Here is a 20082-nt window from a genome sequence, read left to right on the forward strand (position 1 = left end):
GGCACGTATGCAAATCAACCCCACGTGCAAAAGTTACGCGCCATGCAAATGAACCCTTAAAGGAAAAGCGTCCCCCCCGGACCCAGCCCAGGCAGCGGAGCCCGCAGGCAGCGGCACGATAGACAGAACATTTTATTTGGCTAAAAGCAGATTAAAACACCCCCACAGCTGCCCGGCTTCCCCTTCCCCGGCCCCGTGGGTGTTAAAACCTCCCACTGCCCCCCCAGCTCCTGCGAGGTCCCCCATGGGTGCAGAATGCGACACCACCAAGGAGGGGAGGGAAAGAGAAGGGGGAGACTGTGCCCCACTGCCCAACACCCCCGGTTTCCTGAGGACGTGAGACCTGCATGGGGTGGCTGATCAACACCAGCCAGACTGTTTCCCACCCCTGCAACACCCTCCATACCCAGAGCCCTCCAAACCGATAGCGGGAGCAGCTAAACATGTCAAAAGCAGATGCCTCCCCCTCCCAGAAGCCATTTCCTTGCCCTTAACAGCACCCAGACCCGCAGGGGATCTCATGGCTTAGTCAGAGTCACTGAAGTTGGAGAAGAGCACCTCGTGCCCATAACTTGAGTAGCGAAAGTCCGTGTCCAACAGGGCCAGCGCGAGAGCCCATTCCAGCACGCAGAGCTCCTCGTCCTCCTCATCAGAGCTCTCTGAGGGAGAAGGGCTGAATTCCTGCAGCACAGGAGAAAGGATGAGCCCCGGCCCCCAGCCCCATGGCGCGGCCACACCGCCCCCGGCGCCGGGACACGCCGCCCCACTTACCGCGGGCACCCTGAGCCGCTGGCGCCTGCGCCGTGGCGGCCGCCCGGCGGGCAGCTCGTGCAGGTAGATGCAGTCTGACCTGAACGGGCAGCGGCCGCGCTTCCGGACAAAGAACTTGCACCTGATTTTCCTGCAGGATTCGAAGCGCAGGCGTGAGCACAGATCCTGGAGCAGCACAGAACCCGCAGCGCCAGGCACTCACCGGGTCCGTGCCTTGAAGGTTTCAATGAGCTTCTCCTTCTCAGCCCTGTCCGAGACCCAGTATTTGTGGGGGATGTAGTAACTGGAGGTGACCCGGCACTCTGGGCAGGCCCTGGGTAAAGGCAACGGGTGCAGGTGGGTCTACCCGAAAATGGAGCAGGGAGCACAGGCTCAGCACCCACTGACACAGCCTCATCCAACATCCCTATCCCAGCTCCAAACTGCCTGTTCCTGAAGTAAAGTTGCCACAATCCCAAAGCAACACCACCAGACCCAAGAAAGGATTTCAGGATGCAGAAGGGGCGATGGTGACCACCCTGCCATGTCCCTGTCCCCACTCACTTGATGACTGCGCTCTGGAAGTCCTGGCTGCGGCGCCACTTGCGGATGCAGCCCACGCAGTACGCGTGGCTGCAGTTTGGGAGGATCCCGAAGAGCCGCTCCTCCGGCAGTGGCTTCTCGTACACCCGGTCCATGCAGATGCCGCACACCACGGCCTCGCTGCGGGCCCCCAGGGCTGTGCTGGACGCCGGGGCTGCTGCAGCGCCCGGCTCTGCAGGGACCTGCACGCAGAGCAGCGCAGAATTGCAACCCCATCTCCATCACTGCCCCGGCCCAGGGGACCAGCACGGCACGAGGGGACTGCTCAGCCTCAGGACACGCCCGAGCCCACCTCTGCAGGGTCCGTCCCCGCCACAGCCTCCACCGCTGCCTCTCTGGGGTCAGAGCAGTTTGGATCCGGACCCAGCCCGCGTGGTTGGGAGCCTGCGGGCAGGAGAGCTCTTAGAGGAGAGAAGCACATCCAGCCCCATCATCAACGAGACAGGCTGGCTGCTGGGAGAGCACAGGCTCAGCAGTTAAGGTCCCCACCCTAAAAAAGCTGCTAAGAGAGCTTTGCACAGCCGCAGCTGGGCCCTCCCTGAGCTGGGGGGAGGGTGATTCGGTCAAGAGCAGACACAAGTACAGGGTGATCCACCGTGATCACCCCAGTACCCTCAGCTCCACACCTACCTGAGGCACCCCAAGCTCGTGCAGGGACGAATTCTCCACCCATGGCCCCATGCAGGGCATTATCAGGTGCTGGGATGTTCTCATCTTTCTCTTCCTCTTCTGCACTTGGGAGCTTGAAGGCCATGTACATCGTGCTGGGGACAGGATGGGCCATGCTGCGCTGGGCTCCCCCCCAGCCCCTGCCCACAGCCACGCTGCCGGGCTCTGAGACCCGGAGGCTGTGGGACACGGCGGGCACAGCACCACAGCGGGTCCCCACCGGCACCGGCTCGTCTTGGACGTGCTGGTAGCTGGAGGGAACCAAGAACACACAGACAGAGGGTCCCATCAGTCCAGCACGACACTTCCTGGCTCCCAGCCCATCCCCGTGGCACCAGGTCCCCTCCTCACTGCTCCTCACCTGCACCGCTCCCCGTGGCCGCAAAACCCACTCTGGAAGTACCGGCAGATCCGGGCGGGCTTTCTGTCGTGCGAGAAGCGGCAGTTCTGGCCCCATCGACAGGATCCACGGGCAAAATTCCTGCCAGGCGGAGAAGCCCCATGGCCGGGGTCAGATCCCCACTCCTGGGAGTAGATCCTGCTCCACATCGCCTGGGTGAGGCCATGTTTCTGGAGGCCCCAGGCTCACGTCTGGGTTCAGGAGCCCTCGCCAGGGCTCTCCCTGCCCCATCCAGCCCTATCTCCTGGCTAATGCGAAGCAAACAGAGCCCAGGGCCGGGCCCGACCGAGGGGGCTCCAGCAGCCGTTGCACAAGCCTGGGGGCTCCCCCCAGGGCCGGGGGAGCGCAGAGACCAGCCGGGGCGGCCCCCAGCTCCCCGTGGGGACACGAAAGGGGCAGGAGGCCTCGGCTGGGGGCCGGCGGCGGGGGGTGCCGGACCCTCCAGCTCCGGGGCAGCCGGACGGGGGGAACGAGTTCAAGGGCATCACAAACCACCCTGTGCCCCGCAGCCCCATCTCAGCCCATCTCCCCCCAGAGCTGCTGGCAGCCGCCCCCCCGCTGCAAACAGCGCTACCTGCACACGGGTCTCGGACCCCCCGCCCGGGCCCGGAACGCCCCAGACGCCACCAGCGAGCGTGGCTCCATCTGCTCCGGCCGCCGAGGGGCCAGGCGACCTCCCGGGGCTATTTATGGCCGCGGCGGGGCCGGTGGGCGCAGCCGGTCCCACCCCGGTGACCGGCCCCCCCTGGTGACCGACCCCATCTCGTGACCGGCCCCACCCCGGTAACCGGCTCCCCCCCGTGACCGGCCCCACCCCGTGACCGGCCCCACCCCGTGACCGGCCCCACCCCGTGACCGGCCCCCCCCCGGTAACCGGCCCCCCCCCCGGTAACCGCCGCCTGCTCGGCGGCCCCGGTGGCTCAACCCCCGCCCCGCCGGGCGCTGCGGGGCCCCCTGGGGTCCCTGCGGCACGGGAGCGGCTGGGGACCCCGCCAGGGGAGCCGGGGGGGCTGTGGCTGCGCCCCGCAAACTCCGGGCTGTCCCCGACCCCATCGCGGGTGTCCCTGGGAATCGCGACAATCCAGCAAACCGCACTGTCCCTGCGGGAAACGCTTCCCCCCCCGCCCCCAGGGAAGTCCCGCCAAGAGGGGCCGGGTGCTAAGAGGTTTTAAATATTTAGTTCGGGTTTATTTAAAGTCAAGTCAGTCCGCGGACACTCTATTATTAAAAACACTTGGAGGTTTGTACTTCTAGCAAAAATATACATTTCAGTTTGGGGTTTGTTGCACTGCTGAGGAGGGAGAGCAAGAGCACTCCCGAGGGCCACGCGTTGGCCGCGGCGGGAGGTGCCACCGGGGGCTTTGGGAAGCACAAATCCCCCGGCTCCGAGCAGCACCCGAGCATCTCCGGCTCCTTCCCCGAGAGGGCTTCAAAGTGCTTCAGAAACGGCGATTTGCGACGCTCCTGCGAGGTAGGGAGGGGAAGGGGCTGGGCAGGCAGGGGCAGGGAAACCGCGGCACGGCCGGGAGCCCGAGGCGGCAGCAGGGGCAGGTTCGGGTCCAGCCGGCCCCGCGCTGTGCAGGGGGAGCCCAGAGCTCTTCCCCTGAGCGTTCTGAAGTAGTTATTGCACCAGGGAAATCTGCTACCCTGAAGAAGAGGAAAATCAAACAAAACTGACTAATTTGTTCCCACAAGCCCTCCTTGGGAAAATCAGTGTTTTAATGAGGCTGCTGGGGACACGGGGGACCACGAGCTGCAGACGGGGCAGTACCGCTTTCCGGGTCGGACACCGCATCCCAGGAGGGGATGAGCCCTTCCCGCTGTGCCCCCGCCAGCGCCCGGAGCCGCGGCCCCGCGCCGGGTCCCGTCCGGGCAGCTCCGCCGCGATCCCCCGCAGCCCAGAAGCCCCGGGCGGACCCCGGCACTCGCAGCTGCCCCCGCACTCGGGGCGGCGGCAGGGGAGGGCAGAGCAGCCTGCGCCCAGCTGCGCACCAAGAGGCTCCTGCTCGCCCTGAGCATCCCGCGCTCTCCTCCCCTTTTATACAATCTGGCATCTACGCCGTGGCGCGCAGCTGCACCCCGAGCAGCCCCGGCCCTGCCCTGGCCCTACAGACCTTCCTGGTAACTCACATCTGCTCAGAACAGCCCGGGGGAGCAAAGAGAATCCGGCCTCTGCTCTGAAGGTGAATTTTCATGAGTCCAACTCTTTCCCTCTCCCCTCCTCACCCCTCAGTCCCTTGTACTGAGGTGCCGGGTACCTCTGAAGCTGGGGCACCAGGAGCAAAGGCTGCACGGCTCGCACCATCCCTCTGGAGACAGGAATGCACCGCGCGGCGAGTGCCAGGACAGCCCGACCCAGCTCCAAATACTCTGGCTCTTCTTTGGGAAAGAGAGAAACTTGCTTCTGTCACACTGTCCTAGACTTCCCGGCTCAGGACTACATCTCCGGAGTGCAACAGACGAAAGAAAGCAAAGACACAGGGTAAGTGCTGTTGCTGGCCCCGCTGGACACCCGCACCGCGCCCGGGCCACCTGGCGACCGGAGCGTCCCGCACCGTCCATCCGGGACACGCAAAGCGGGCAGCCGCCCCAGAGCTGGGCTGCATAACGGAAACAGCAGCTTACGATTCGCCTTTGTGAATCTGTTAGTGTGTGTTAACGGAAGCCCTGGCCCAGCAGGCGGTGGCTGCAAAATCTTACGGCGTCTCGCCCATGTACCATACACCAGGGTCAGGTAGAAAAGAGTTTCCAGTATAAGAAATGGAAGACACAGGGAAACGTTTTCTTTGCTTTGTACAAAAAGTCTTGCTGGGAATCCATGGCTTCGTTCTCATAAATAACAGGTCCTTAGTACATGTCCTTGTAGATCTCCTGCAGAAGGGGGTGCAGAGATGTCTCTGTCTCTGTCTTCTTGATCTTCTGCACCAGCTGGGCGTGCTCGGTCACAAGCTGCCGCAGGTCGGCCATCTTCTGCAGCAGCTTGGGGAAGAGGTACTGGGCATCGGGGTGGTTGGACTGCAGGTGGAACTCCAGCACTCGCAGGATGTTGTCCTGGATCTCCTCTACCTGCTTCACGTTCACCAGGCCAGGCCGGTCTGTGGAGAAGAAGCATGGCAGCTGTAGCATTACGGTGCAGCCTCCAAAGCACACGCTCCTCCTGGGGAAAGGGAGACAGGGACTGCAACCCACCCACTGCGGCTCCAACCTCGTCAACTAGACAGGGGTGAGACGTGCCCTTGGGCAACACATCCCACAGCACGCAAGAAGGAGATGCCGCTTCTACGCTCCTTGTTCTTGGTGCAAGCTTGCTAGGCGTCCCCACCACAGAGCAGCTTTGGTTCTGGAACTGTTCGGTTCTTCTCCTGTCCCCTGGAGCTGCCGCTCCGCGCCCCAGCGCAGCCCAACCACCCCCGGTCCCGGCGGACTCTGCCCAACACGTGCACGGCCCAGAGCACCCGCTCACCTCCACACAGGATGATGGCGGCCACAAACAGAGACAGGTCACTGTCATCCAGCTCCAGCGCATTGAACTTGACAGCAAACTCGAATTTGGGCTCCATGATCTCGTTGAAGGGCTTGCGCAGGCTACGCAGGAACTCACGGGTCACAAAGCCGTTCCCGTTGGCCACCAACAGCCCATCCTTGTTCATGATAGAGGCCAGCATGGCGAAGATGGCCTCGTGCACCCCGTACTTCAGCAGAGTCACTTGGTCATTCAAGTAGAGGCCCACGAAGCTGGGGATGCTCTTGGCAAACTCGGTGAGCTCCCGCACGGTCTCCACCGTGGTGCACTGGCAGCGGTAGAAGACGTGCACCCCGATCTCCTTGTAGGGGGGAATGCCGTTCACCAGCTGTTTCCACACCAGCCCCTTTTCTGCCTGCCACAACGTGTCCATGTCGTGGATCACAAAAGGCTGCTTGGAACAGAAACCAGCAGTTGGGAACCCGCTGAGGGGACTGGAGGTACCAGCTCTGCCAAGGACACCAGCGTTCACCTCTCAGCGCCCGGGCGATCTGCACCCCCACGGCAGCACAGATGTGCAGAGCGGCGGGGCGGGGCGCGCAGAGCGGCGGGGCGGGGCGCGCAGAGCGGCGGGGCGGGGCGGGGCGCGCAGGGCGGCGGGGCGGGGCGGGGCGCGCAGGGCGGCGGGGCGGGGCGCGCAGGGCGGCGGGGCGGGGCGCGCAGGGCGGCGGGGCGGGGCGCGCAGGGCGGCGGGGCGGGGCGCGCAGGGCGGCGGGGCGGGGCGCGCAGAGCGGCGGGGCGGGGCGCGCAGAGCGGCGGGGCGGGGCGCGCAGAGCGGCGGGGCGGGGCGCGCAGAGCGGCGGGGCGGGGCGCGCAGAGCGGCGGGGCGGGGCGCGCAGAGCGGCGGGGCGGGGCGCGCAGAGCGGCGGGGCGGGGCGCGCAGAGCGGCGGGGCGGGGCGCGCAGAGCCCCACGGCTGCAGCTGGGACGGGCGTGCATCTCCCCAGGAACAGCCACCCCCGCGTTTCACAGCCAGCCCCGCTGGCCCCGGGCAGGAACTTACTGGGGTGCTGCTGGCCTTCCCGGTCAAGATACCTCTCGCCTTCTTTTTGGTCATGTTGAAGTTTTTCAGGTAGGCGTTGTAGATGTGCTTGGAGAAAGCTTTCAGGTCGGCCACCTGTGGGTTCTGGCAGCTGATCTCGTTGGCCGTCAGCCCCGCCACCAGCTTCCTCTTCTCTGCCTCTGGCATGCGGCCAAAGCGGATTGCTGCGGTGGGGACAAGGCCAGCGGGTCAGGACACTGGGGGTGACCCCTGGACAGCCGACCCACTGCCGGCGCAGACACGGGTCTGCTAGAACACCTGCACCGCACAACGTCCTGCTTGCCCAGGGCTCAGCTCCTCCGGCATCGACACCTTCCCGAGCCAGCACAACCTCGCACAAAGCTCCCATCCACAGCTCTCTGGGCTCTTGCACAAAACCTGCTTCCCACAGAAACACCTTTGTGTGGTCGGGAACAAGATGGTTACACCTGAAGTTAAAAAATCCCAGCACAGAAGAGCAATCTGTGTGTCCAGTTCCCTCTGGGTCAACCCGTAAGGGGAGCCTGGTGCGGACAGCCAGCCCGCCAAGTGGGGGCAAACAGCCCCTTCTCGTATGGAAGAAGGGGCTGAAGAGCCAAAGACTCAAAGCACTGGGTTTGAGAGACAATCTCCTAGCAAGACGAGAGCCGCAGGATAAAGCAAGCTCCATACAGCCTCTGTATGTGAACCTCCACAGAAGGGCAGCCAGCTACGGGGACAGAGGTGACACTCACCATTGTGTGACATGCCCAGCGAGAGGCATTTCTGGAAGCGGCAGTACTGGCACTTGTTCCGGTTCTTCTTCTGAATCTTGCAGGTCCTCTCGCACTTCTCGTACTTCAGCTTCATGCGGATTGTTCGGCGGAAGAAACCCTGTGGGCAGGTGGCACAAAGCGGGATGTGGAGCAGGGGGACAAGGGGACAGCAGCGTCAGCACCTGCGGTTTGGGACCAGGCTGGTTTATTATCCCCAGGAGCCTCGCGGAGGCTCAGCTGGGTGCGGAGGGCAGCCCCGGGTCTCCTGGACGTGAGCAGAGCCTCTGTCCCAGGAGAGCGGGTGGGGAGCGCGCAGGGCAGCGCGGCTCGGCGCACGATACTGGAGCCGGCCCGCAGAGAGGGATGGAGGAAGGAGCCGGCCAGCGGCCCTGGGAACGGCTGGCACAGCCCTGCTGGCACCCGCGCTGGGGAGAGAGCGGCAGAGGCGCATCCAAGCCGCGGTCAGTGATCCCGGGGGATAACCACACAGCTCGCTGCTGATCTCCAGTATGAAAAGCATCTTTGAAAGCAAAGTCAGGGTCCCTGTGGGGATAGATGGATTTGCCCTACAAAATAAAGCACGAAGAGGCCAGATTTGGGCCCCAGGCATCTCAGCTGCCTCCCCCCGGACAGCATTTGTGTGCCTGTCCCTGCACTCCACACTCTCTGGACAGGCTGCCAATGCTTTTTTATGGTAACAATGGCTCAGTCCCCAGTCGGTGTGCTCCCCGGGCCTGCTCTGCGCCCGCCCTGCTGAACCCAGCCCTCCCGGGCACGCGTACCTTGCAGCCCTCGCAGGCGTGCACGCCGTAGTGAAACCCCGAGGCTTTGTCTCCGCAGACCCTGCACTCCACGCTCAGCGTCCCCAAGGCCATGTCCTCGCAGCCCGTCTGCAGCTGGTCTGACAGGGAGGGAGACGAGCTCTGCGAAAGCTCTGCAGACACAAAGGGACACGTCTTGTCGTGCAGCAGCCACAAGCCCAGGATCGTGTCTGGCTCCTCCAGCCCTGGGGCTGACGAGGGGTCTCCAGCACCGTCCCGGCCGGCAGTGAAGCGCTCAGAGCCGCGCAGGCTGCGGGCACAGGCCGTGTTTGGAGCCACGCGTGTGCCCAGCAGCCCAGAGACTCCGCATCAATGCTGATTCCTTCCCTCTGGCGCTCATCTCTAGGCAATGAAACCCAACCAGCACACGTTATAATCCCCAGTTGGCAGGTGGCTGGCACAGGGCTGCCCAGCTGGAACGCCCGGGGCTCCGGAGGAGCTTCTTCAGCAGCAACGAACCCCCCGCAGCTCCTACAATCACCGAGAACTCCACAGAGTGGCCAGGGAAGCATTCTCAGGCACCCTGTCAGTCCCCTTGCTCTGGGCCACAAAGTTACCTTCCTCTTATTTCAATTTCCATCTCCCAGCCCGCTGCCAACAGCTGTGCAGTGACCACAGAGGAAGAAACAAGCCTCCCCATAACGTGGCTCCCGATGTGTTATTTCACAGAGGGAAGATTGCGGGAAGCCCCGCTCCACTCGCAGCTGAGCACGCTGCCCAGCGCACACGGTGCCCGGCGCTGCCGGCACAGACCGGCTCCCGGCTCCGCTCACCTGTGTAGCTGCTGGAAGGCAGCGAGTTGTCTGGTCCTGCACTGGGCTCCGAGGCTCCGCTGGCCACCATCACTGTCTTTTCCTCTTCCTCCTCCTCTTCCCTGACCTCAGGTACTTCCTTCTGTAGTTGTTCCATAATTGATCACCCCTCAGTGCCAAGACTGCAATCGCTGTCATAGCTCTGGCATCATCCGTGTCTATCTGAGATGGACCCTGCCAGGCTGCTCCTGCCGGCCTGGGGAGAGAAACGCGCGGCGTGAGCTCCGAGCGCCCGGCCCAGCACCGCGGCGCGGCGGAGACGAGCAGGACCGCGGCCTTCTGAGGGTCACTGCGCTCTGGTGTCAGCACTGTGGGACTCAATGACGCAAAACCTCACTGGACCCATATTTAAAGAAAAGGCCCCAGCCCGTGTGAGCCATCTACAAGAGCAATGGCTTCCTGCCGGCCCCCGCGCTCCTTCTTGTTCCAGCGTCTGTGTTTATTTTCACTCCTCGTGCTGTAACTGGCCCTGGCTCCCCTGCCAAGAGCGGCCGGGCTGAGCGTGTTCTGTGCTCTGCGCAGCTGCCACGGGGCAATCGGCGCGATCCCGACGGCCGCACAATCCAGCCACTGTCTTAATCCCGGGTTTCCTGTGGGAGGAACGGCCCCTGCTGCCCCCCCCACGCTTCCGCTCCTTGTTTGCCTTAGTCCATCCCAAATAGCCCACAAAACCCTGAGCTGTGCAGCGACGCATCGCCAGCGCCGTGACCATCGCGGAGCTGTTCCACCTCCGCCAACCGCACCGATCTCGCCCAAGTGCCCGGCTCACGCTCCCCAAAACCCACCCGAGCAACCCCAAAACTGCACTTGCCGCTGGCCTGGCTAGAGCCGGCATGCAGCTCTAGAGGCGAGATGTGCTCAGACAGCAGCGCTGGGCTCCAGCTGCCCGTGTGTGCGCAGGCATTGCGGGAAGGATCAGGACCCTTTGCGATCAGATCCCACCCTCTGAGTGGCCGGAGAGTCAGAGAGAGAAAAGCATTTACCAGAGGGCTCTGAATGTGTTGTTTTAGTGTTTCCTTGCAGGTCAAGAGTACAGGGGCCTGGGCAGGGAAGCTGCGGGAGCTGTTTGCACACCTGCCTTCCCCTCAGCCCTTCCCCTGTTTTCTAAACAACAGCAATAGAGGGAGAGGAGGAGGAACAAGGGCAGAAATTCCTGCCCGGTGCAACCAGCCCCTTTTTCCATTCAGCAGCTGTTGCATTGCAGCGATGGAAAGAGAGGATGGAAAGAAGGACAGGGACCATGAACTTCCTAAGCTTCTCCAGAGAGCCCAGCAAAGCTGCTTCCCTTCCTCTTCCCGCAGATGGGACGAGCAGAGGGCAAGCGCCTGGAGACGCGCGCTGCCCGGCCCCTGTCCCCGCTCCAGAGAGCCTGGAGCCCCGGAGCTGCCTGGGGGGTTTGTGTCCTGGCTCTGGGCTCGGGCCGGCGCCTGCGGCTGCCCCCTCCACACCGCAAACAGCACGGGGCAACGAGTTTGTCTCTCCTAAAGGCAGGAGCTGGCACCTGTGCCAAGCTAAACCACACGGCAGGGATCGGGGGAGAGACGTGGCACAACAAAAGGGGGAAAATACAAGAATAAAAGTTAAAGAGACAAATCTTCGGCGTGGATCCCCTCCAGAGCCGAGCAAGACCCAAACCTCCTGTTCACCAGCCTGCAGCTCGCTCCCTTCTGGCCCACGGAACAGGCGGACCCTGGAGCCCGGCTCAGCGAGGCGGCGGCTGGCAGGGCCCCGGGGCCCGCGGGCACAGGGGGCGGCGTGACCGGGCAGCCCCACTTCCACCCGCGTCATCACGAGAACAGGACGCGCGTTTCCACACGGACACGCGGCACCGGCAGACGCAGCCACGCGAAAAGAGCGAGGAAGTGCTCGTCACTAGAAGGACCTCATCTCTAAACAAGGTGATTTTCACCGGGGGTGAGCTCAAACAAGAGGCAATTTCGGTGTGCTCGTGGGGTGGAGAGAGGACACCCATCGCCACTCCCCTCCAGAGAACACACGTGTGTTTCTAACACATTTATAGAGATGGGACTGACCAAGTCCCGGCCGCGGTCTGGAGCGTCGCGAGGTCTCTCCTGGGAACACGGAGTCTCCAGGCAAAGCAAAGTGCCCTAAAAAGGTGCAAACCTCCTAAGGGCCGCGGCACGGAGCTGATCTGCTCAAAGCTGCTCTTCAAGTTACTGCAAAAGAGGTCACCGGGAATTGCAAAAGGAAACCAATTCACCGTGGGAGCAACCCTGGCTTGCAGTTCTGTTCCTCTGGACAAAAATATTACCTGAATACACATCCACAGAGGTGAATCCTTCGGAAAGGGTGAGATGAGAACTCAGCCCTCAGTATGGCAGCACATATTGAATGCACAAACAAAAACCAAACTGGATCCGTCAAAAGCCCGTGGTTGCTGGTTGTTTGCCGTCACTGGAGACACCCCGGGGGCTGCGGCGCTGCTTCCCGCGCCGGCTGACCGCGCACCAGCCGCTGCTCCCCCCGCACGCCAGCGGCTGCTCAGGAAAGCCGAGCAAGAGCTAAGCAGATGCTGCAACACAGGAAAGGTAACTAAGCACACAAAACAGGCGAGACAAACACTGGAAACACGTTTGGGTTTGTTCCTGGAAGATCAATGCACCCCCTCATTAGCTAATGAGACCTCAGCAGCACCTACAGCCCAACTGCTTCCTCCCTTACTCAAAGTCCTGGCCGCAAGGCAGCTACGAGCAGAAATAACCTCAGGATCATAGAAACAGCCTGCTCGAGCGGGAGAGCTCCGCGCATGTCACCCGCGTCCCGCGAGCTGCCCCAGCGCTGCTCCGCATGTCACCCGCGTCCCGCGAGCTGCCCCAGCGCTGCTCCGCATGTCACCCGTGTCCCGCGAGCTGCCCCAGCGCTGCTCCGCATGTCACCCGCGTCCCGCGAGCTGCCCCAGCGCTGCTCCGCATGTCACCCATGTCCCCATGAGCTGCCCCAGCGCTGCTCCGCATGTCACCCGTGTCCCCACGAGCTGCCCCAGCGCTGCTCCACATGTCACCCATGTCCCCATGAGCTGCCCCAGCGCTGCTCCACATGTCACCCATGTCCCCACGAGCTGCCCCAGCGCTGCTCCGCATGTCACCCGTGTCCCGCGAGCTGCCCCAGCGCTGCTCCGCATGTCACCCGTGTCCCACGAGCTGCCCCAGCGCTGCTCCGCATGTCACCCGTGTCCCGCGAGCTGCCCCAGCGCTGCTCCGCATGTCACCCGTGTCCCGCGAGCTGCCCCAGCGCTGCTCCGCATGTCACCCGTGTCCCGCGAGCTGCCCCAGCGCTGCTCCGCATGTCACCCATGTCCCCACGAGCTGCCCCAGCGCTGCTCCGCTTGTCACCCGTGTCCCCACGAGCTGCCCCAGCGCTGCTCCGCATGTCACCCGTGTCCCCACGAGCTGCCCCAGCGCTGCTCCACATGTCACCCATGTCCCCACGAGCTGCCCCAGCGCTGCTCCGCATGTCACCCGTGTCCCCACGAGCTGCCCCAGCGCTGCTCCGCATGTCACCCGTGTCCCCACGAGCTGCCCCAGCGCTGCTCCACATGTCACCCATGTCCCCACGAGCTGCCCCAGCGCTGCTCTACGCGCCACCCGCGTCCCGCAGCCTTGAGCCCCACGGGGGGCAGCGGCTGCTGCCAGAGGTGCTGATTACTCAGGACCGTGTGACAGAGGGTGCCGGAGGTTCGCTCGCTCGCTCGCCCTCGGCGCCCAAGGCTTGCCAAAGTGAATCATGCATCTACTGCATGTTTACCTCACCCACTTCCTGGACACCGAGGAGGAAAAGAGGTTACAAAACTCGCTGGATTCTTCTCTTTTTGTACCACAATTGACGCTGTCCCCGAAACTACGTCACAGTGTTTTGCTCCAAAAGGACCTTCCTGCTTTTTCACGTGTGCTGAGGTGCAAGAGGCACCGCAGGAACAGGAGCAGGTCTGGCTCCGGGCAGCGGCCTCCCAGGCAGGTGCGGAGGGCCCGCCAGCCCCGTGCCCTCCCGCTCGTCTCCAGGCACGGAGCGCGCGCTGCCAGGGCCGGGGGCGGCGGATCCGGAGCGGGTCGGTGCTCTGCAGGAATCGCCTCCGCACACCCGCACGCCCCCGCAGCGAGGGCTGAGCGGCTGACAGCCCTTGTCTGAAGTCCTGCTTCCTCACCTTCAGCAGAGCCCGTCAACCCCCGTAACTCCACTTCCTTCATCATCAAAAAAACCCCAACCAAAACCCCGAAAACAAGCTCAGGACTTTTAAAGTGCTTCCTTCCTGATCCTTGCCTTGCTGTGTTAGCTCACGGAGACGGCATGTATTGGAAGCGCAGAGGAATACGGCTGTGCCAAGCACCATTGTTCATTCCCGCGTTACGGATTTTGACACCTGTTTGCAGTCACGCTCGCAAACCTGGCGTCGCAGGCCCCCGGTCAGCACAGCACGCTGCTCGTGACCGTCCTCTCCCGTTGTACGTTCCTGTACGCAGCGTTTCCAGGATTACTTTCAGCAAACCACCTGGCATGGCTCACGCTGACCGACATTTGTGTTTTGCTGTCACCTCAGGACAGCCCAGAGCCCCCGGGGCAGGACGGGCAGGTGGGTCTGACCCCCCGCGACCAGGACCGCAGCCAGGAAACGCAGCTACCAGGAAGGTGACACCACCGGGCTTCTCGGAGCTGGAAGCAGCACAGGAGCGTTGCCATTTGAGAAGATCCCCAAGGCCGGCAGAGGGTCAGGATCATCCCCGCGCAGCCCAGGGTGCAGCAGGGGCAGAGCTCTGGAACACAGCTGCAAACCCAGAGAACCGGCTGGGATCCATTCCCCGTTCCCTCACCATCCCAAGGCAGGGGGCTTGGCCGCTCACAGAACCCACTGAACCTGTAAGCTGACGCTTTCCAAAACTCCCAGAGTCCTCTTGGGTGTTAGTGCAGGGCACCGGGACCCCTTGTCCTCCCAGACCTGAGCAGGACACGTGGAAGGATCCGGTTTCAGGAACATCAGTAATTATAGAACAGGGATGACGAGGGAGGCGCTCGTGGGAACGGCAATAACGCTTTCCAAGGCAAGCGGCGGGCGCAGGGTGTCACGGGCTCTGCGCAGAATTCCAGCGGAGAGCCAGGAGCGCAACGGACGGGACGAGCTGCCACGGCCAGCGCCGCCTCAGCGCCCTGCCCCGTCCCGAGCGGGCCTCTCCTGCCCAGACGCCCGCGGCAGCGCCGAGGGTCGCGGCCAAGCTTGGGCGAGCGGGTCATCAACGAAACACTTCCCTATCAGCTCACGTGGGAAACCTCGCCTGCCCTTTCCAGCCACCGCAACCGTTCCCGTCTCCATTCCACATCTCTGGTACGGGGTTGGACGCGCATGTTTTGGCTTTTGCTGTTCCGAGTTCCAAGTCCCAGTTCCCAGACCAGGGCAAACCAGGAAACGCAGCATGAGGGCAACGATCCCGGTCACCCTGGGCGTGCGGGGCTGCTGCCCGCGGGCAGACGCGCTCGGGCCGGACCCGGCGCACGAGAACCCCCCGTGCTCCTGGCCTGTGCTCCTGTCCCGCCGCCTCCTCCCGGTCAGGGTTCCCCTGCACACCACGGCCTCCGAAACCCCGTCCGCGGGACCCCAGCAGCACCCGCACACTCGCACGCCAGACCCCTCGCAAAGCCACTGTGAAAGACCCGACCCGCACCACCTCAGACGTCCACCAGCTCCTGGCCAGGCCTCGGAGCACAAACACCGCCCGACATTTTGATCAGAGCAGTGAGCAGCAGAGCATTCCAAGAAACCGCCCTGAAACCAGGACACAGCCCGGGCCGGTTCTGCTCTGGGCCCTTCCTGCAACCAAGCCGGGCTCCGTGAGCGTCAATCCCAAGCGTGGTTTTTTGGGGAAGATGCGTTTCACAATCTCCTTGACCAAAAGGTTTCGCATCGTTCTGCTCTGCACCCCGATTTGGAAACGCAAGTGCACCTCCAAGCACAAGATGAAAAAATCGTCCTACAGAAAAATCTTATTACTCATTGTGGAAACCACTTCTGCCTGTCCAGACTTCCCCAGGTTCTCCAGAATTATTGCAGCAGTGAGCAGCAGTGAATCTCCAAACAGCGACACTTGAGCAAAACAGAGATTGCTCTGCAGCACAGCCCGACCGACCCCGACACCAGCAATGGAAAGCAAGGAGCCAACACAAGTCACAAACTAAACCAGCACGTCGGGACTGCCCCGGCCGGGAAGAGCCAGGCAGCAAATAACCCTTCAGGCATAAGCACTGCACCGTCACCCCACCCAATTCAAAAACCATTTGCGCGTCAGGTCCCGCTGCACGAAGGAGCCCAAGAATCCTGTCGTGCTAATCCCTCAGTCTCTAAGAACATCTGCAGATTTCCAGTTCATAATTCAATAGCCACAGACAAAATATTCCCCGAAAGGCAACAAGATGTACTGTACAAAAATACGTATTTGTCAACAGGCAACGTGCTAGAGAGACGGAAACCATTAACGTGGGTGAGCAATTCTGCACAACAATGCTCTTGTGATCAGCAAAGCCCCATGTGGCTCATCACAAAATCCTCCCCTCACGCTGTGAAGATCCTTGGAAGTCCCTGTCCCGGATGCCAGAACAGAGAGGACAACAGCGGCACAAACGTGACGCAGAAAACCACGCCCGTCCAGCACGGCTCGGGCGCCCCGTGGCACACGGAACCCACCCGCTGCGCGCGCTCAGCCCGGCGCTGCCACGGGCCACACGCGGCGCCTGCGCCACGGCGGCTGCGGCGGAGGCTTCTGGGCATCGCCCCACGGTCCGCGGGCAGGACCAGGCGCTGAGCAGCTCCCAGAGCCCCATCCTGCGGCCGGGGCCGCCCAGCTCCAGCGCCCAGGCCACCAGGTACCGGCACCGAGCGCAGCCCCCGTCCCACGTGCCCTCTCCAGTCCACAACAGCCAATTGCAGTCATCAAATGATCAAATATTAAGTTGCTACACTTTGGCTCAGAAGAACAGGAACTCACAACATGCTCCTAAGCATAATCCATACAGATTGTGCTCAGAAAGTGAAGAAAAATAAAGCATGGAGTTTAAATACAAAAAGAAATTTAAGGAGGCGCAAGCTCACGGACACAAGTGAGAGCAAGCCATGCTTCCCACGTTCCTCCCTGTCCTAAGTTTTCACAGACACGCAGGACGGGCGCGTTGGCAGCGGCCGCGCGGCGGGAAGCGTTACCTCTGCGGAGCCGCCGTCCCCGTCCGCCTGGCGCTGGCAGCCGCCGCGCAGCTCCCATGTCAGCGCGGCGAGCGCGGCTGCAGCGACCTGCAAGAGAACACAAGGCGAATTTCCACGGCTGTGCTGAAGGCCAGATATTTATGCTGCTGGGAACGCTGGAGCGGGTCCAGGGACAGCTCTGCAGCGCAAACACAGGCTCCCTCTGCCGCACGCCGGGACCACGGGCTGGGCGACTCCCCTGGCGCCGGGGCCGCGATCGCCGCCGTCCCCGCGGAGTGAATCCCCACGGAGACAGCCCCGACCCCCCGCCAGGGCTGGAACACCAGGATGTCACCTTTGCCTTAGGTCACCCCGGCCAGAGGCCGATGACCTCGAGCTTTTATGACAATGTGTGAATTCGATACTAGAAAAAGGTCCATAAGGTGGTTTGTTTACTCAGCTTGCTTAATCCACTTTCCAGAGGCTGCCAGAAAGTTACTGCAATTTTAATGAACTTCCCTCTCAGGTGGCTGAAACTTAAGGATTCGACAGAGTTCATTCACTCTTCTTGGTTTTCCTGATAACTTCGCAAATAAGCCTTGTACTAATTTCAGGCTCAGGAGAGCAGTAAGAGACCAACACGGAGATAAAAAAGGCTTACGAGGCTTTGAACCAGAGGGCACGGAGAAAATATGTTCTATTTTTAGACACAGTTATGCAGACTAACTGGACTAGCATATTAAACAAAGACGTTGTGAACACGATGGGACGTGAACCCGCGCGCCCTCCCTGACGTCACCCGGCTCCGCCGCTCCTCCCGCCCCGCTGAAAAGGCCCAGAACGGGGCGGCCTGCGAGGCCACGAGCGCCGCGGCGGCCCCGCGCCGGCCGGGACCCGCTCTGGAGCCCACAAAGCTGCAGGTTCCGTTCGCAGCAGGACGTTAAAGCTGCCGCAGGTTCCTCCTCCCCTCTCTCCCAAACAAAACGTAGCCCAAACAAACTTTTTCTTTAACCTTCCTGGTGAGGAACGATAATAACATCACGACAACCCCAGTGCAACATCAAGAGCGGCCTTTCTTCATCTCCACCAGCAATAAAGCCCATCCCTGATTCCGTAACAAAGCGTAAGGTTGACACTGTCAACGAGGACATGAATCACACCCCGAGCTCGCTCGCATTGCAGCTCAGAGCGCTTTGCTGCTCCCAGAGACCTGAGAATTAAACCTACATCACTGGCTCACCTGCTCCTGCTCGCAGGCAAATGCCAGGGCACGTCCCATCGCCACCACCCACAGCAACGCTGCCCCAGCTCAGCAGCGCGTGAGGAACCTGCGGCTCCCGAGCTCCCTCCTGTCCCCCAGACACACGATAGGGAAACTCCCGCCGCAGCTCAGCCCGGAGCAGTTTGGGCCAGGAGGGGAACGGATTCTCCGCTGAAGGCAGCAAGGGAGCTCGCACAGAGGGGAAGGGCAGGACAGGGGCCAAGTGGAGCAGAAACCAGCAACGGGACACGGGCTCTTCGGGCAGCAGGTCCTGGTCAAGAGACCAACACCGCCACCAGCCTCGGGACCCCGATCTACGGGGCAGCCACAGCTGCCTCTGCCTCCCACGCTCAGATCCCTCTGCCACGAGACACTGCCCAAATCCCACAGCGTGTCCAAAGCGCCTGCTTCCCTCTCCGCCACTCACGGACAACTTGCAGGGGCCTCCTCAGCATGTGGGGGCTCAACAGAGCGACCCCTTCCCACCAGCACGACGGGGACTCGTGTGCCAGAGGCTCCCGCCACAGCTGCCAAAGGGAAGGTGGCCAAGTTACACCAGGACGCTGCTCGAAGCCATGAGACACATCCAGCCGACGACAGACTGGTACTTTGGGAAAAGCGCAGATGGGATCAGCACGGGGGGTGTGCTCCCCTCTGCTCCACTGAAAAGCCGCATCTTCAGCTGCTTTTCCTCTCTGTGCCTGCATCTTCCACCCAGGGACACTAAAACACACCTACCTTGTAAACAGATTTTGAACCTTAATTCAGTGGCTTCTGCAAATAGGTTGGAGGTTCTCTGATCATAAACAAATGGGGCTGTTAACATCGCTTGAGGTGGAGTCAGCACACACAAGCTTCTGAAAGTATAGCAAGGCCAGGAGGCCTTTCGGTCACACAAAAAAGGGGAAATCAAAACTCATCTGGGGAGAAACAGTTTGATGGAACAACAGGATCCTTGTTGGTTATAACAACAGAGCTTGGAGCGAGCCAACAAGGAAGGAAAAAATGCAGCCTGCTGGTGGGACAAAACAAAGGAGGGAAGCAGGAGGTGAGAGAAAATCAGGTCTTTTGCTTCAAGGTCCTGTCACCTACTTCTGCCTGCTCCTTTACCTTTCCCCCAGGATTCCGTAAGGGCTAATGAGCTGTTACACTCAACCGAGCCAGCGTGCAGGCACCACCTTCCTGCACTGGCCACGAGTGCTCGCAGCGTGGGACAAGGGACCTCGTGCAGAGCTCTCGGGTGCTTCAGAGCCACTAAAGACAGCAGTGCCCTCTTCTACAGGTTGGAAAGGGACAGCATGAAAAGCAAACCCCTTTTATCCGGGACCTCCAGCAGAGCGGGAGAACTCGGGGATGAGAGAAGGGCTCTCAGACCCCCTCCCCTCCAGAACCCCCCCGCCGCAGCACTGGCGGATCCTGACCGTCCCGATGCTCCTCGCCCACCCGGCCCCGCAGTGCCCCCCAGCCCCCGGGCCCCCCGGCCGGTGCCAGTCCCGCCCCCAGCCCCCCGATGTCCCGGGCAGGACCGAGCCCCTGCACCCCGATGCCACCCCTCCCCTGCCCTCCCAGCCCCCAGTCCCTCCCGGCCCCGGAAGCCCAGCCCTGTGCCACCAGCGCTCCCTGCCCACCCCACGCCCCCAGAAACCCCTCATGTGTCCCCAAAGCGTCCCCAGCCTCACCCCAACCCTGCTCCTCGTGATCCTCCCCCCGCCTTGTCCTCGGGAGGTCCCGTGTCCCCGTCCCCACACACTCCTGTCCCCGACACGTCCCTGTCCCCTCCCCACTGCTCCACAACCCTGTGTCCTTGTCCCCCCCGCCCCATCCCCGCTGCCCCGTCCCCCCACGCCCCCCTGCCCACGCCGTGCCCCACAACCCGGAGGCCCGGCCGGCCCGGCCCCGCTCACCTCCCGCCGCCGCCGCCGCTCGCCCCGCGCGTCACCGCGCCCGCCCTGACGCCACCGCACACCCGGCGCCGCGCAGCCAATCAGCGCGCCCGGGACGTCCTGGCCGCGTCACCACGGCAACGGCCCAAGCCCGCCCCGCCGCGCCCCCTGCCGGGCGCTCACCGCGCTCGCTCTCGCCCGCGGCGGGCGCGGGGCCTCATGGGAAGTGCAGGGGCGGGGCACGGCAGGCGGGGGCGGGGCACGGCAGGCGGGGGCGGGGCATGCCGGGCAGGGGCGGGGCACGGCGGGCGGGGGCGGGGCCGGGGCACAAAGTGTCGGCGGCGCCGCGGGAGCCGGTCCTGGGGACCCTCGGGTGCTGTCGCAGCCCCGGGCAGCGGCCGCTGT

At 62.9% G+C, this 20082-nt stretch overlaps 2 protein-coding genes across 8 annotated transcripts; both read right to left on the reverse strand.

The window, feature by feature from the left end:
- Positions 1-93: 93 nt before the first annotated feature.
- LOC136110887 (uncharacterized) lies at positions 94-3191 on the reverse strand. Its single transcript, XM_065854594.2, has 8 exons — positions 2997-3191; positions 2384-2503; positions 1984-2273; positions 1646-1737; positions 1315-1535; positions 974-1084; positions 772-901; positions 94-681 (listed from the first exon to the last, which is right to left on the reverse strand). Exons 1-8 carry the CDS (start codon positions 3065-3067, stop codon positions 526-528), a joined length of 1191 nt encoding a protein of 396 aa, XP_065710666.1. The 5' UTR covers positions 3068-3191; the 3' UTR covers positions 94-525.
- Positions 3192-3588: 397 nt separating this feature from the next.
- Positions 3589-19719, reverse strand: PPARD (peroxisome proliferator activated receptor delta). Of its 7 annotated transcripts, XM_071817615.1 has the most exons (9): positions 19699-19713; positions 16555-16641; positions 11626-11886; positions 9315-9549; positions 8503-8654; positions 7700-7838; positions 6948-7150; positions 5886-6339; positions 3589-5517 (listed from the first exon to the last, which is right to left on the reverse strand). In XM_071817615.1, the coding sequence occupies exons 4-9, from the start codon at positions 9448-9450 to the stop codon at positions 5270-5272; spliced, it is 1332 nt and encodes a 443-aa protein (XP_071673716.1). In that variant the 5' UTR covers positions 9451-9549; positions 11626-11886; positions 16555-16641; positions 19699-19713; the 3' UTR covers positions 3589-5269. The 7 variants fall into 7 exon arrangements, with proteins under 7 accessions (XP_071673716.1, XP_065710561.1, XP_071673715.1 ...); XM_065854489.2 differs by lacking the exon at positions 11626-11886 and having other exon boundaries at positions 19699-19717; XM_071817614.1 differs by lacking the exon at positions 19699-19713 and having other exon boundaries at positions 16555-19176.
- Positions 19720-20082: the final 363 nt, after the last annotated feature.

This window comes from Patagioenas fasciata, chromosome 21 (assembly GCF_037038585.1).
Source record: "Patagioenas fasciata isolate bPatFas1 chromosome 21, bPatFas1.hap1, whole genome shotgun sequence".
NCBI classification, from domain to species: Eukaryota; Metazoa; Chordata; class Aves; order Columbiformes; family Columbidae; genus Patagioenas; species Patagioenas fasciata.